At 46.0% G+C, this 16951-nt stretch overlaps 1 protein-coding gene across 1 annotated transcript; it reads left to right on the top strand.

Moving 5' to 3' along the window:
• The first annotated feature begins 236 nt into the window (after nucleotides 1-236).
• On the top strand, nucleotides 237-15137 carry LOC140535423 (transmembrane channel-like protein 7). Its single transcript, XM_072656790.1, has 16 exons — nucleotides 237-459; nucleotides 1646-1922; nucleotides 2147-2295; nucleotides 2689-2847; nucleotides 2926-3011; nucleotides 3406-3551; nucleotides 3674-3821; nucleotides 4347-4520; nucleotides 4664-4818; nucleotides 7573-7687; nucleotides 7869-7966; nucleotides 8096-8279; nucleotides 12391-12521; nucleotides 12604-12759; nucleotides 12866-12944; nucleotides 13706-15137. Exons 1-16 carry the CDS (start codon nucleotides 441-443, stop codon nucleotides 13865-13867), a joined length of 2238 nt encoding a protein of 745 aa, XP_072512891.1. The 5' UTR covers nucleotides 237-440; the 3' UTR covers nucleotides 13868-15137.
• Nucleotides 15138-16951: the final 1814 nt, after the last annotated feature.

The following is a 16951-nucleotide window of genomic DNA, read 5'->3' as shown; positions in this document are numbered from 1 at the left end:
AGGGTTAATGGAGTTATTATAGGGTTAGTAGAGTTAGTATAGGGTTAGTAGAGTTAGTAGAGTTATTATAGGGTTAGTAGAGTTAGTATAGGGTTAGTAGAGTTATTATAGGGTTAGTAGAGTTAGTATAGGGTTAGTAGAGTTAGTATAGGGTTAGTAGAGTTATTATAGGGTTAGTAGAGTTAGTATAGGGTTAATGTTCACTGTTGTTTAGGCGTGTCGGGAGCGCGCCTTGACTCTCGTGAGCGCGCAGGGAGCCTCCTGTTGGAATTCGGAAGTTGCTCCACAACAAACACACAGCAGTACAGCCTCTCTCTAACACACACACACACACACACACACACACACACACACACACTACAGAAACACTCCCACGCTGGATCGCGGGGGTCGCGGGGGTCGCGGGGGAGGTGTAGCAGCTGCTGTGTGAGGAGAAGAGGATGGACACCGTGGACGCGGGTGAGCTAACCTTCTACACCACAGCCTCGCCTAGCCTAGCCTAGCCTAGCCTAGCCGGCTCGGTCCAGTCCCGGGTTGAGAGGAGAGGGTTTAGTCCCGAGCTGAGCCCCCAGTGCGGCTCTGTCCCTCAGAGTTAGCGAGGGGAGTTCACTCTGGGGCTGATCTGCCCTCATCCTGCTGCCCGGGGGGCAGATTCAGCTGTTTAGCCCCTGGGTGACGTCACTGTGACTTCAGCTGAACTTCTGCTCCAATAGCTCTGATATCCACAGCATCACTGACCTCCTCCCACTGGACAGCCTGTCTACAGGACATCCTGAGTGTTTCCGATATTCTGTCCGTGTGGCTGGCCTGGCTGGATCATATTGATCCTGAGAGTCAGATGATCAGCTCCGCTGGCTGATCAATAATAGACGAGCTGCTCAGTATCAGGATCATCATCACTGCAGGCGAAGGGGAGCTCCAGCAAGCGCCCAGATCCTCTACATTATTGAACAGCTGTCAGTCATTCAGAGCAGTGGAGGTTCTAGATAAGCTCCCCCAGTCAGAGCTGCAGTTCTACAGTGGAGGTTCTAGATAAGCTCCCCCAGTCAGAGCTGTGGTTCTACAGTGGAGGTTCTAGATAAGCTCCCCAGTCAGAGCTGGAGTTCTACAGTGGAGGTTCTAGATAAGCTCCTCCAGTCAGAGCTGTGGTTCTACAGTGGAGGTGAAGGGAAGCAGACGTCTGAAGCTCTAATAAAAGCTCCTCACAGAAAGTTCTTCACCTAATGGTGATGAAGACGCTGCCTGATGCCTGAGACACTGTTCTACCAGAGTTCTGAGAAGAGTTCGGCTCTAGAACCTGCTTTTAGAACCAGATCATTAAAATGGTGGAGGGATACATGCTGCAGGGTGTAGTGCGGCTACAGAAAGTAGTCCCTAAAGAGAACTGCATTAGTTCAGATTCTCCACTATTTTACCTTCATCATCATCATCATCATCATCACTCCATATAAAGCTCTGTATAGGACTGGTGTTGTAGCTGCACTGCTGGGTTTGGGTTGTAAAGAGGCCAGAGGAGATCAGTACTCCCTCTGTACGCTGTTTCCTCAGGGTGTGCCGCCTCGCGCTCTGCCCTGACTCGTCCCGAGGCCTGCTGCTGCTGCTGCTGCTGAGCGTGTGACTCACTGTGCTGTTGTTCCCCCGGCAGTGTTCTACCCGAGCCGCAGCGGGGCAGTCAGCAACCCCCTGCTGGACCAGCTGCCCAGCTACCAGTCCCTGCTGTACCGCCGCAAGTCCTCGGGTACCGGCAGCACCAAGCGCCGCAGCCTCACTCGGGGGCGCTATGGCTCCAGCAGCAGCCACAGCGGGAGTGGGAAGTGGGCGTCCGGACGGTTGGAGGAGAGAACGCTGCCCCCACGCAGCGCCCCTGACCAAAGACCGGCCCGGGAACTGCCCTTCAGCATGGAGGAGAAACGCAGACACAAGTGAGTGAGAGAGAGAGAGAGACTTACTGTAGTCCTCAAACCCAAACAGAACCCTCCATATAGAACCTTTGGGTGAAGGGATCTGACCCGGCGTCAGCGTTCGCTGGTTCTGTGAGAAGCGAGGAACGTCTTTTTGTACTTGAAGATCCTCTTGCAAAGATTTTGCATCACGTCCGCTGTGTGTGTGTGTGTGTGTGTGTGTGTGTGTGTGTGTGTGTGTGTAGGGAGCAGAAGCTGCAGCAGCGTGGGGATCTGGGCGGCTGGGCTCAGTGGAGGCTGAGTTCTCGGCACTATCTGAAGAGGATAAAGGAGGACGGGCTGGAGCTGCTGAAAGCTCTGCAGCTGTGGAGAGCAGATATCCACCTGATAGAGGGTCAGATCAAACACACACACACACTCTCTCCGGTGTTTTTATGGTGCTAATACACCCTAGCAACCATTGTGGGATACTACAGCAAACACCTAGCAGCATCCTACCAATGATCTAACTTAGTTACCACATGGGAACAGTATCCAGCAAGCGACACTCTAGCAACTATTGGAGAGCCCATAGCAACCGCTTAGCAACATCCTAGTGGCCACCTGGGATAATATCACCACCACATGGGAACGACACCTGTCAAGCAACATTTTAGCAACCGCTTAGAACACCATAGCAACCCTATGGTGTTGTTGTGATGTTATGTCTGATTTATAGTGATTCATACTACACACACCTGACTCTCTCTCTCTCTCTCTCTCTCTCTCTCTCTCTCTCTCTCTGCAGGTATGTTCGGGACAGGTATTCTGTCGTATTTCTCCTTCCTGAGGTTTCTGGTTCTGCTGAATTTCGTCATGTTTCTGCTGATGTTCAGCTTTGTGATGTTACCCATCATCATCTCCACACACACCTCCTCCATCAACTCCACCTTCACCAGCGCAGCAGGTAATCTCTCTCTCTCACATTTACTCTCTTGTTTACCTGCAGCTTACCTGTCCTTTACCTTGTTTACGTGTGTTTCAGGGAGCGAGTGCAGTGTGTATCCGCCCACTTCTCGACAAGGTCTGGTGGTGTTTCACCAGCACATTATCGACCTGCTATCTGGAACAGTAAGAATCACTCACTGCTTCAGTACTGAATCACCCAGCTTTAAATCTGAATCACTCACTGCTTCAGTACTGAATCACTCAGCTTTAAATCTGAATCACTCACTGCTTCAGTACTGAATCACTCAGCTTTAAATCTGAATCACTCACTGCTTCAGTACTGAATCACTCAGCTTTAAATCTGAATCACTCACTGCTTCAGTACTGAATCACTCAGCTTTAAATCTGAATCACTCACTGCTTCAGGACTGAATCACCCATCTTTAAATCTGAATCACTCACTGCTTCAGGACTGAATCCCTGAATCATATCTGATCTATAGCTACAGTAATGTGTATTTTTTACAGTATATATAATGTGTGTGTTTGTGTGTGTGTGTGTTTGTGTGTGTGTGTAGGGGTTCCTGGAGCAGACCTATTTGTTTTATGGCTACTATAAAGTGAACTACATCAATTTCCCCTACTTCAGCTACAACCTGCCACTGGCCTACCTGCTCTGCACCATCGCCTACCTGCTGCTCAGCCTGCTCTGGATTGTCAAGAGGTGTGTGTGTGTGTGTGTGTGTAATTTCTGATCTGATGGTAATTAGACAGATGGACTAACACACATGGTCTGCAACATGATCCTGCTGAATGGTGTGTGTGTGTGTGTGTGTGTGTGTCCAGGTCAGCGACGGGCTTTAAGAGGAAGCTGGTTCAGGATGAGGATCGTTTCCAGAGTTTCTGTAATAAGGTTTTTGCCGGTTGGGATTTCTGCATCACTAATGAAAACGCAGCTCGCCTCAAACACAGCAGCCTGCTCTACGAGCTGAAGGTTAACAAACTACCAAACAGACTGAGACACTCGTTTTATAGTGTATGGATTTGATTCATGTGATTTACACTGCTTCAATACCTAGTAACTCAGCGCTGCTTTTGAATCACTCAGCGCTGCTTTTGAATCACTCAGCGCTGCTTCTGAATCACTCAGCGCTGCTTCTGAATCACTCAGCGCTGCTTCTGAATCACTCAGTGCTGCTTCTGAATCACTCAGCGCTGCTTTGTTGCAGAAACACTAAGATTAGGGTTAGGGTCACTCAGCACTATTAAAATACTGATTCACTCTGAATCAGTTCTGTACTGAATCATCAAAAGTAGTGATAAACTGCCCTCTGGTGGTTCAGCTCTGATACTGCACTCTGAAACATTCTCTAGATGGATTTAAATCAGAGGTTTGATGTGAAGTATCGGTCAGTGTTTTTTTTATTTCTTTGGGGGGCGGGGCTTCAGAAGGAACACTGAATTGTATTTTCTGGGCGGGGCTTAAGAGGGAGTAGTAAAAACCTGTGTGTGTGTACAGACGGATCTGGAGGAGGAGCGCATCAGGCAGAAGATGGCGGAGCGTTCCCGTAAGGAGAAATGCCGGATTTATTGTCTCCGGGGGGCCCTGAATCTGTTCGTTATCGCTGTGTTAGTCTGCTGCTTCTACTGCATATACAGCGCCACCATCTTCTCCCAGCAGAAACAGGCCCAGGTACTGCGTGAGTGTGTGTGTGTGTGTGTGTGTGTGTGTGTGTGTGTATTTCCGAAAAAATTAACATAAACAGACAGTAAAACATTCAGATCACTGTCACAAAACCACAGTATAAAGGAGTGTGTGTGTGTGTGTGTGTGTAGGATCAGCAGTATAATTTCATTGTGGAGCTGATGTTTGAGTATCTGCCCTCCATCGTCATCACTCTGGCCAACTTCATCACTCCAATCATCTTCAGCATCATCATCAGCTTCGAGGACTATTCACCCGCCTTCGAGATCCGCTTCACACTCATGAGGTGCGTGAGTGCCCTTATCCATGACTCCATAACCCCCCCAACTCCCTTATCTCATTCCCAACACCATTCCCCCTCTCTCAACGCCATTCCCCCTCTCTCAACGCCATTCCCCCCTCTCTCAACGCCATTCCCCCCTCTCTCAACGCCATTCCCCCCTCTCTCAACGCCATTCCCCCCTCTCTCAACGCCATTCCCCCGCTCTCAACGCCATTCCCCCCTCTTTCAACGCCATTCCCCCTCTCTCAACGCCATTCCCCCCTCTCTCAACGCCATTCCCCCCTCTTTCAACGCCATTCCCCCTCTCTCAACGCCATTCCCCCCTCTCTCAACGCCATTCCCCCTCTCTCAACGCCATTCCCCCCTCTCTCAACGCCATTCCCCCCTCTTTCAACGCCATTCCCCCTCTCTCAACGCCATTCCCCCCTCTCTCAACGCCATTCCCCCGCTCTCAACGCCATTCCCCCCTCTCTCAACGCCATTACCCCTCTCTCAACGCCATTACCCCTCTCTCAACGCCATTCCCCCGCTCTCAACGCCATTCCCCCGCTCTCAACGCCATTCCCCCTCTCTCAACGCCATTCCCCCTCTCTCAACGCCATTCCCCCTCTCTCAACGCCATTCCCCCGCTCTCAACGCCATTCCCCCTCTCTCAACGCCATTCCCCCTCTCTCAACGCCATTCCCCCCTCTCTCAACGCCATTCCCCCTCTCTCAACGCCATTCCCCCCTCTCTCAACGCCATTCCCCCTCTCTCAACGCCATTCCCCCCTCTCTCAACGCCATTCCCCCCTCTTTCAACGCCATTCCCCCTCTCTCAACACCATTCCCCCTCTCTCAACGCCATTACCCCTCTCTCAACGCCATTCCCCCGCTCTCAACGCCATTCCCCCTCTCTCAACGCCATTCCCCCCTCTCTCAACGCCATTCCCCCCTCTCTCAACGCCATTCCCCCGCTCTCAACGCCATTCCCCCCTCTCTCAACGCCATTACCCCTCTCTCAACGCCATTACCCCTCTCTCAACGCCATTCCCCCGCTCTCAACGCCATTCCCCCTCTCTCAACGCCATTCCCCCTCTCTCAACGCCATTCCCCCGCTCTCAACGCCATTCCCCCTCTCTCAACGCCATTCCCCCCTCTCTCAACGCCATTCCCCCTCTCTCAACGCCATTCCCCCGCTCTCAACGCCATTCCCCCTCTCTCAACGCCATTCCCCCCTCTCTCAACGCCATTCCCCCTCTCTCAACGCCATTCCCCCTCTCTCAACGCCATTCCCCCTCTCTCAACGCCATTCCCCCCTCTCTCAACGCCATTCCCCCTCTCTCAACGCCATTCCCCCCTCTCTCAACGCCATTCCCCCGCTCTCAACGCCATTCCCCCTCTCTCAACGCCATTCCCCCTCTCTCAACGCCATTCCCCTCTCTCTCAACGCCATTCCCCCTCTCTCAACGCCATTCCCCCTCTCTCAACGCCATTCCCCCTCTCTCAACGCCATTCCCCCCGCTCTCAACGCCATTCCCCCCTCTCTCAACGCCATTCCCCCTCTCTCAACGCCATTCCCCCTCTCTCAACGCCATTCCCCCGCTCTCAACGCCATTCCCCCGCTCTCAACGCCATTCCCCTCTCTCTCAACGCCATTCCCCCTCTCTCAACGCCATTCCCCCTCTCTCAACGCCATTCCCCCTCTCTCAACGCCATTCCCCCCTCTCTCAACGCCATTCCCCCTCTCTCAACGCCATTCCCCCTCTCTCAACGCCATTCCCCCGCTCTCAACGCCATTCCCCCTCTCTCAACGCCATTCCCCCTCTTTTTCTGAGCCTGTGATTAAAGAGAGGAGAGAAGGAGAAAATAATAAAAATATGAGTCTAACCTGATACTCAACACAATCCGTACTCCTTTACCCCAGTCCGTACTCCCTTACCCCAGTCCGTACTCCTTTACCCCAGTCCGTACTCCCTTACCCCAGTCCGTAATCCCTTACCCCAGTCCGTAATCCCTTACCCCAGTCCGTACTCCCTTACCCCAGTCCGTAATCCCTTACCCCAGTCCGTAATCCCTTACCCCAGTCCGTAATCCCTTACCCCAGTCCGTACTCCTTTACCCCAGTCCGTACTCCTTTACCCCAGTCCGTACTCCCTTACCCCAGTCCGTAATCCCTTACCCCAGTCCGTACTCCCTTACCCCAGTCCGTAATCCCTTACCCCAGTCCGTACTCCCTTACCCCAGTCCGTAATCCCTTACCCCAGTCCGTAATCCCTTACCCCAGTCCGTACTCCTTTACCCCAGTCCGTACTCCCTTACCCCAGTCCGTAATCCCTTACCCCAGTCCGTACTCCCTTACCCCAGTCCGTAATCCCTTACCCCAGTCCGTAATCCCTTACCCCAGTCCGTAATCCCTTACCCCAGTCCGTACTCCCTTACCCCAGTCCGTACTCCTTTACCCCAGTCCGTGATCCTTTACCCCAGTCCGTAATCCCTTACCCCAGTCCGTGATCCTTTACCCCAGTCTGTACTCCTTTACCCCAGTCCGTAATCCCTTACCCCAGTCCGTACTCCCTTACCCCAGTCCGTACTCCTTTACCCCAGTCCGTGATCCTTTACCCCAGTCCGTAATCCCTTACCCCAGTCCGTGATCCTTTACCCCAGTCCGTGATTCCTTACCCCAGTCCGTGATCCTTTACCCCAGTCTGTACTCCTTTACCCCAGTGCATGATCCCTTACCCCAGTCCGTAATCCTGTAATCTCTCTCCCTCTGCAGGTGTGTGTTCATGCGTTTGGCCAGTATTGGGGTGCTGCTGTTTTCTCTGTGGTCTCAAATCACTTCCTGCAGTAACGGAGTGTGCAGCTGCGGATACAACCACACCCTGTACCCTGTCAGTACACACACCTACACACCTACACACACACACACACACACACAATGATCTGTTTAACAGTAGTCTGGTTGTTTGTCAGAAAGCAGTCTCAGTCGCTGCAGTGTTGATTTATATATATGATATGTGAAGTCACACAGAGCCATACTGATGCACATTAATGTGTGTGTGTGTGTGTTAGTGCTGGGAGACCCACGTTGGGCAGGAGATGTATAAGCTGATGATCTTTGACCTCCTGATCGTTGCGTCGGTCACCGTGTTTGTGGAATTCCCCAGAAAGTAAGAGAAGTCCTGCTGGATCACTGTGATTGGTCTGGTCTGGAGTCGACTCTTTCATTGCAGTGAACCACTGGTAGAATTAATGATTCAGCAGAAGTTTAAGAATCACTGAGTTGACTCTTTTCTCAGGATCATGGTGAATCACTGTAACTGTGCTCTGGTGAAGTGGTGGGGTCAGCAGGAGTTCGCCATCCCTCAGAACGTTCTGGAGATTGTTTATGGCCAGACCATCTGCTGGATCGGGACGTTCTACTGCCCCCTGATGCCTGCCATCAACACCATCAAATACTTCCTAATCTTCTACATCAAAAAGGTCAGATTGATAAAGTATGCGTTTACAGAACTTCGCTTTCTGAATCAGTCTTTTGTTCTTACAGTGTTAGTCGTTCTGCTAACCAGACTGCTTCTCTCCCAGTTAATAAGATGTAGTTTAGTGCCACCTGCTGCTAATGCTATAATTCTTAATAAAGGTGATATATTGCGGGGAGGGGGGGGTAATAACGGTGTTAATACAGGGGGGTTCAATAAAGGAGTTATAATGCAGGTGGGTTTAATAATGGTGTTATAAAGCAGGGGTTAATAATGGTGTTATAATGCAGGTGGGTTTAATAATGGTGTTATAAAGCAGGGGTTAATAATGGTGTTATAATGCAGGTGGGTTTAATAATGGTGTTATAAAGCAGGGGTTAATAATGGTGTTATAATGCAGGGGTTAATAATGGTGTTATAAAGCAGGGGTTAATAATGGTGTTATAAAGCAGGGGTTAATAATGGTGTTATAAAGCAGGGGTTAATAATGGTGTTATAATGCAGGGGTTAATAATGGTGTTATAATGCAGGTGGGTTTAATAATGGTGTAATAATGCAGGTGGGTTTAATAATGGTGTTATAAAGCAGGGGTTAATAATAGTGTTATTATGCAGGGGTTAATAATGGTGTTATAAAGCAGGGGTTAACAATGGTGTTATAATGCAGGTGGGTTTAATAATGGTGTTATAATGCAGGTGGGTTTAATAATGGTGTTATAAAGCAGGGGTTAATAATGGTGTTATAAAGCAGGGGTTGATAATAGTGTTATAAAGCAGGGGTTAATAATGGTGTTATAAAGCAGGTGGGTTTAATAATGGTGTTATAAAGCAGGTGGGTTTAATAATGGTGTTATAAAGCAGGTGGGTTTAATAATGGTTTTATAAAGCAGGTGGGTTTAATAATGGTGTTATAAAGCAGGGGTTAATAATGGTGTTATAAAGCAGGGGTTAATAATGGTGTTATAATGCAGGTGGGGTTAATAATGGTGTTATAATGCAGGTGGGTTTAATAATGGTGTTATAATGCAGGTGGGTTTAATAATGGTGTTATAATGCAGGGGTTAATAATGGTGTTATAATGCAGGTGGGTTTAATAATGGTGTTATAATGCAGGTGGGTTTAAGAAAGGTGTTATAATGCAGGTGGGTTTAATAATGGTGTTATAAAGCAGGGGTTAATAATGGTGTTATAATGCAGGGGTTAATAATGGTGTTATAAAGCAGGTGGGTTTAATAATGGTGTTATAAAGCAGGTGGGTTTAATAATGGTGTTATAAAGCAGGGGTTAATAATGGTGTTATAAGGCAGGGGTTAATAATGGTGTTATAATGCAGGGGTTAATAATGGTGTTATAATGCAGGGGTTAATAATGGTGTTATAATGCAGGGGTTAATAATGGTGTTACAAAGCAGGTGGGTTTAATAATGGTGTTATAAAGCAGGTGGGTTTAATAATGGTGTTATAAAGCAGGGGTTAATAATGGTGTTATAAAGCAGGGGTTGATAATAGTGTTATAAAGCAGGGGTTAATAATGGTGTTATAAAGCAGGTGGGTTTAATAATGGTGTTATAAAGCAGGTGGGTTTAATAATGGTGTTATAAAGCAGGTGGGTTTAATAATGGTTTTATAAAGCAGGTGGGTTTAATAATGGTGTTATAAAGCAGGGGTTAATAATGGTGTTATAAAGCAGGGGTTAATAATGGTGTTATAATGCAGGTGGGGTTAATAATGGTGTTATAATGCAGGTGGGTTTAATAATGGTGTTATAATGCAGGGGTTAATAATGGTGTTATAATGCAGGTGGGTTTAATAATGGTGTTATAATGCAGGTGGGTTTAATAATGGTGTTATAATGCAGGTGGGTTTAAGAAAGGTGTTATAATGCAGGTGGGTTTAATAATGGTGTTATAAAGCAGGGGTTAATAATAGTGTTATTATGCAGGGGTTAATAATGGTGTTATAAAGCAGGGGTTAACAATGGTGTTATAATGCAGGTGGGTTTAATAATGGTGTTATAATGCAGGTGGGTTTAATAATGGTGTTATAATGCAGGTGGGTTTAATAATGGTGTTATAAAGCAGGGGTTAATAATGGTGTTATAATGCAGGGGTTAATAATGAATCAGAATCAGAATCAGAATCTCTTTATTTCACCAAGTATGTTACCCATACAAGGAATTTGTCTTGGTGAGAGCAACACGCATGACAAGTAACAAAAAACACAGAACACAGTCTTAAACTAAAGGAAAATGACACTAAACAATAAATAGGGTAGGGGATAAATTAATTCAGGGGAAATGTTGTTCCTGAAGCTCAGTAGTTGTTCCCTGCTCCAACTAGCTGAGTTAGACGTACAATAGACAACATTAACAAACAAAAACAAACACCACACGGAGGAGCTCGTCACCGTGGCTGCCATCCTCGGCGCCATCTTGGATCAATCAAATAATGGTGTTATAAAGCAGGTGGGTTTAATAATGGTGTTATAAAGCAGGTGGGTTTAATAATGGTGTTATAAAGCAGGGGTTAATAATGGTGTTATAAGGCAGGGGTTAATAATGGTGTTATAATGCAGGGGTTAATAATGGTGTTATAATGCAGGGGTTAATAATGGTGTTATAATGCAGGGGTTAATAATGGTGTTACAAAGCAGGTGGGTTTAATAATGGTGTTATAAAGCAGGTGGGTTTAATAATGGTGTTATAAAGCAGGGGTTAATAATGGTGTTATAAAGCAGGGGTTGATAATAGTGTTATAAAGCAGGGGTTAATAATGGTGTTATAAAGCAGGTGGGTTTAATAATGGTGTTATAAAGCAGGTGGGTTTAATAATGGTGTTATAAAGCAGGTGGGTTTAATAATGGTTTTATAAAGCAGGTGGGTTTAATAATGGTGTTATAAAGCAGGGGTTAATAATGGTGTTATAAAGCAGGGGTTAATAATGGTGTTATAATGCAGGTGGGTTTAATAATGGTGTTATAATGCAGGTGGGTTTAATAATGGTGTTATAATGCAGGGGTTAATAATGGTGTTATAATGCAGGTGGGTTTAATAATGGTGTTATAATGCAGGTGGGTTTAATAATGGTGTTATAATGCAGGTGGGTTTAATAATGGTGTTATAATGCAGGTGGGTTTAAGAAAGGTGTTATAATGCAGGTGGGTTTAATAATGGTGTTATAAAGCAGGGGTTAATAATAGTGTTATTATGCAGGGGTTAATAATGGTGTTATAAAGCAGGGGTTAACAATGGTGTTATAATGCAGGTGGGTTTAATAATGGTGTTATAATGCAGGTGGGTTTAATAATGGTGTTATAATGCAGGTGGGTTTAATAATGGTGTTATAAAGCAGGGGTTAATAATGGTGTTATAATGCAGGGGTTAATAATGGTGTTATAAAGCAGGTGGGTTTAATAATGGTGTTATAAAGCAGGTGGGTTTAATAATGGTGTTATAAAGCAGGGGTTAATAATGGTGTTATAAGGCAGGGGTTAATAATGGTGTTATAATGCAGGGGTTAATAATGGTGTTATAATGCAGGGGTTAATAATGGTGTTACAAAGCAGGTGGGTTTAATAATGGTGTTATAAAGCAGGTGGGTTTAATAATGGTGTTATAAAGCAGGGGTTAATAATGGTGTTATAAAGCAGGGGTTGATAATAGTGTTATAAAGCAGGGGTTAATAATGGTGTTATAAAGCAGGTGGGTTTAATAATGGTGTTATAAAGCAGGTGGGTTTAATAATGGTGTTATAAAGCAGGTGGGTTTAATAATGGTTTTATAAAGCAGGTGGGTTTAATAATGGTGTTATAAAGCAGGGGTTAATAATGGTGTTATAAAGCAGGGGTTAATAATGGTGTTATAATGCAGGTGGGTTTAATAATGGTGTTATAATGCAGGGGTTAATAATGGTGTTATAATGCAGGTGGGTTTAATAATGGTGTTATAATGCAGGTGGGTTTAATAATGGTGTTATAATGCAGGTGGGTTTAAGAAAGGTGTTATAATGCAGGTGGGTTTAAGAAAGGTGTTATAATGCAGGTATGTTTAAGATGTTTAAGGTTAAGGATAATAAAGGTGTTATAATGCAGTGGGTTTGATAACAGTGCTATAATGCAGGTGACCCTGGTGAATAACTGCCGTCCTGCGTCCCGGCCGTTTCGAGCCAGTAGCTCCACCTTCTTCTTCCTGGCGGTGCTGCTGATAGGATTGGCATTAGCTACAGTGCCTGTGACAGTTAGCATCGCACAGTGAGTTACTCTAACACTCACACACACTCACACACACTCAGTCATTATTTCCAGCTGTTCATTGTGGGTGTCTGTGTGTCAGAATCCGTAGCTCTAATGCGTGTGGTCCGTTTGTGAACTTCACCACTTCCTGGGAGGTGGTCCCTCGGACTGTATCCCAGCTGCCCCAGGGCCTGATGACCTTCCTATACGCGCTCTCCTCTGAGGCTTTCGCTGTGTCTTTTTTCGTCATCACCTGGTAATTACCACTGTAATGTGTGTCTGTGTAATAGTGTTATAGTGTAGTTGTGTGTATGTGTGTGTGTGTGTGTGTGTGTGTAATACAGTGTGTTCTTGTGTTGCAGCCTGGCGATGTTCTATGTGATAGCGTTAGCTGGAGCTCACAAGCGTGTGATCACTCAGCTGCGGGATCAGCTAGCCATGGTGAGAAACACAGTCACTATCTCACGCTAACACTCACTATCACAGTCACCCACTATCACAGTCACTATCACAGTCACCCACTATCACTATCACAGTCACTATCACAGTCATTCACCATCACTATCACAGTCACTCACTATCACAGTCACTCACCATCACAGTCACTCACTATCACACTCACTATCACTGTCACTCACCATCACTATCACAGTCACTCACCATCACTATCACAGTCACTCACCATCACTGTCACTCACCATCACTGTCACTCACCATCACAGTCACTCACCATCACTATCACAGTCACTCACCATCACTGTCACTCACCATCACTGTCACTCACCATCACAGTCACTCACCATCACTATCACAGTCACTCACCATCACTATCACAGCCACTCAATATCACAGTCACTCACCATCACTATCACAGTCACTCACCATCACTGCCACTCACCATCACAGTCACTCACTATCACAGTCACTCACCATCACTATCACAGTCACTCACCATCACTATCACAGTCACTCACCATCACAGTCACTCACTATCACAGTCACTCACTATCACAGTCACTCACCATCACTATCACAGTCACTCACTATCACAGTCACTTTCAGTCATTCACCATCACTATCACAGTCACTACAACACTCACTCTATCACCATCACAGTCACTACTTTCTGACTGTCTCTCTCTCTCTGTCTCTCTCTCTCTGACTGTCTCTCTCTCTCTCTCTCTCTCTCTTTCTCTCTGCAGGAGGGTCGTGATAAGAGGTTTCTGATACAGAAGTTGTGTCAGGCTCAGTCTGATCTCTCTGCACGCTCTCGCGCCCCACGCAGTTACCATGGCAACCAAACGTCCAGCACCTCCGGGGTCTTCATGGTCCAACCGCTGACCCACTACGAGACCCAAGCATGAGGGGTTCACTTCTCTTCACTGGTTGAGGTCATGATGAGCTCGTTGACGGAAAACATGAGGGGCTCTGTTTTCATTGGTCAAGCCCATGAGCAGCTCTCCTGTGATTGGGTGAACTGTACAGTATAATTATTGATTGTTATGAAGCTGCTCTGTTTTCAGCACCTTACCTGAGATGCACCTGCAGTCTGCCCGTGAACACTGCACAGCTCAAAGCCAGAGGAACAGAAAGACCCTCAGCGGTACCAGCTCAGCCCCGCCTCACTCACCAACACTCTCTGCTTTTCTATTGGTTGGACTGTTCATGCTGCCTCCTTATTGGTTGAACTGAGAGTTCTTTGAGTTTACTGACCTTTCTGAGCTGCATAGATCCACTGCAGCCATGGCTGGGGTTAAAGCCATAGTTCGGCTAGAAATCAACTCTACACAAGCTCCGCCTACTCTTTACCCAATTCTGGTGTCTGCAGTTTGCTCATTTAGTTTCAGCACTGGAGCTATGAGGCTAATGTAGCTATAGTAAATAGTAATAGAAACGTATACCCCACCAATTAGCATAGAGCTAACTGCATGCTTTAATCATCACACGCTTCTCAGTCCGCGTGGACCTGAAATTGAGAATAGGCTAGGCTAAGCTAGGCTAGGCTATTATGACTTGTTAGCTATGTAAGCCTTGTAGCTCCGGTGCTAACTGTTGGAATATAGGCGGACATGACGTGTTAGCTACATTAGCCTTACGCTGCAGTACAGAACTACACTGAGGTGAGGAGGGAACCGGGGTTTTCAGCTCCGTACCTGAGATCTACCTGCCGTCTGCCCCTGAACACTGCACAGCCTAAAGCCAGGGGGGCAGAAATACCCTCAGCTGTACCGGCTCTACAGTCCGCCTCGCCTCACTGTACTGCAGGGCTTCAGTGTGCCTACATCACTCTTCATTACTGTTCTTTACTGTTCTTTACTCTTCTTTACTCTTCTTTACTGTTCATTACTGTTCATTACTGTTCTTTACTCTTCTTTACTCTTCATTACTGTTCATTACTGTTCTTTACTCTTCATTACTCTTCATTACTGTTCTTTACTCTTCATTACTGTTCATTACTGTTCTTTACTCTTCTTTACTCTTCTTTACTGTTCATTACTGTTCATTACTGTTCTTTACTGTTCTTTACTCTTCATTACTCTTCATTACTGTTCTTTACTCTTCATTACTGTTCATTACTGTTCTTTACTCTTCTTTACTCTTCTTTACTGTTCATTACTGTTCATTACTGTTCTTTACTGTTCTTTACTCTTCATTACTCTTCATTACTGTTCTTTACTCTTCATTACTGTTCTTTACTCTTCATTACTGTTCTTTACTCTTCTTTACTCTTCATTACTGTTCATTACTGTTCTTTACTCTTCATTACTGTTCATTACTGTTCTTTACTCTTCTTTACTCTTCTTTACTGTTCATTACTGTTCATTACTGTTCTTTACTGTTCTTTACTCTTCATTACTGTTCTTTACTCTTCTTTACTCTTCATTACTGTTCATTACTGTTCTTTACTCTTCATTACTGTTCTTTACTGTTCTTTACTCTTCATTACTGTTCTTTACTCTTCATTACTGTTCTTTACTCTTCTTTACTGTTCTTTACTGTTCTTTACGGTTCTTTACTGTTCTTTACTCTTCATTACTGTTCTTTACTGTTCTTTACTCTTCTTTACTGTTCTTTACTCTTCATTACGGTCCTTTACTCTTCATTACTCTTCATTGCTGTCCTTTACTCTTCATTGCTGTCCTTTACTCTTCATTACTGTCCTTTACTCTTCATTACTGTCCTTTACTCTTCTTTACTGTTCTTTACTCTTCATTACTCTTCATTACTGTCATTTACTGTTCTTTACTGTTTATGATGTTTTATTGTGTTTAACTCAAACTTTATAAAACTCTACTTTATGAAACACTAACAGAACTCTGAGAAATAAATAAAGAGTTTAGAAATGCTGTTTCATCTGTGTGTGTTTCACTGATCAAGGTGGGGGTGTTTCTAATAAAGTGGCCAGTGAGTGGAAGCACAAGGTGGGGGTGTTTCTAATAAAGTGGCCAGTGAGTGGAAGCACAAGGTGGGGGTGTTTCTAATAAAGTGGCCAGTGAGTGGAAGCACAAGGTGGGGGTGTTTCTAATAAAGTGGCCAGTGAGTGGAAGCACAAGGTAGGGGTGTTTCTAATAAAGTGGCCAGTGAGTGGAAGCACAAGGTAGGGGTGTTTCTAATAAAGTGGCCAGTGAGTGGGAACACAAGGTAGGGGTGTTTCTAATAAAGTGGCCAGTGAGTGGGAACACAAGGTAGGGGTGTTTCTAATAAAGTGGCCAGTGAGTGGAAGCACAAGGTAGGGGTGTTTCTAATAAAGTGGCCAGTGAGTATAAGCACAAGGATGGTGTTTCTAATAAAGTGGCCAGTGAGTGGAAGCACAAGGTAGGGGTGTTTCTAATAAAGTGGCCAGTGAGTGGAAGCACAAGGTGGGGGTGTTTCTAATAAAGTGGCCAGTGAGTGGAAGCACACGGTGGGGGTGTTTCTAATAAAGTGGCCAGTGAGTGGAAGCACAAGGTGGGGGTGTTTCTAATAAAGTGGCCAGTGAGTGGAAGCACAAGGTAGGGGTGTTTCTAATAAAGTGGCCAGTGAGTGGAAGCACAAGGTGGGGGTGTTTCTAATAAAGTGGCCAGTGAGTGGAAGCACAAGGTGGGGGTGTTTCTAATAAAGTGGCCAGTGAGTGGAAGCACAAGGTGGGGGTGTTTCTAATAAAGTGGCCAGTGAGTGGAAGCACAAGGTAGGGGTGTTTCTAATAAAGTGGCCAGTGAGTGGAAGCACAAGGTAGGGGTGTTTCTAATAAAGTGGCCAGTGAGTGGGAACACAAGGTAGGGGTGTTTCTAATAAAGTGGCCAGTGAGTGGAAGCACAAGGTAGGGGTGTTTCTAATAAAGTGGCCAGTGAGTGGAAGCACAAGGTGGGGGTGTTTCTAATAAAGTGGCCAGTGAGTGGAAGCACACGGTGGGGGTGTTTCTAATAAAGTGGCCAGTGAGTGGAAGCACAAGGTAGGGGTGTTTCTAA

The sequence above is a fragment of the Salminus brasiliensis genome, chromosome 15 (genome assembly GCF_030463535.1).
Source record: "Salminus brasiliensis chromosome 15, fSalBra1.hap2, whole genome shotgun sequence".
Classification (NCBI taxonomy): domain Eukaryota; kingdom Metazoa; phylum Chordata; class Actinopteri; order Characiformes; family Bryconidae; genus Salminus; species Salminus brasiliensis.
This window is presented reverse-complemented; position numbering and strand designations above follow the sequence as displayed.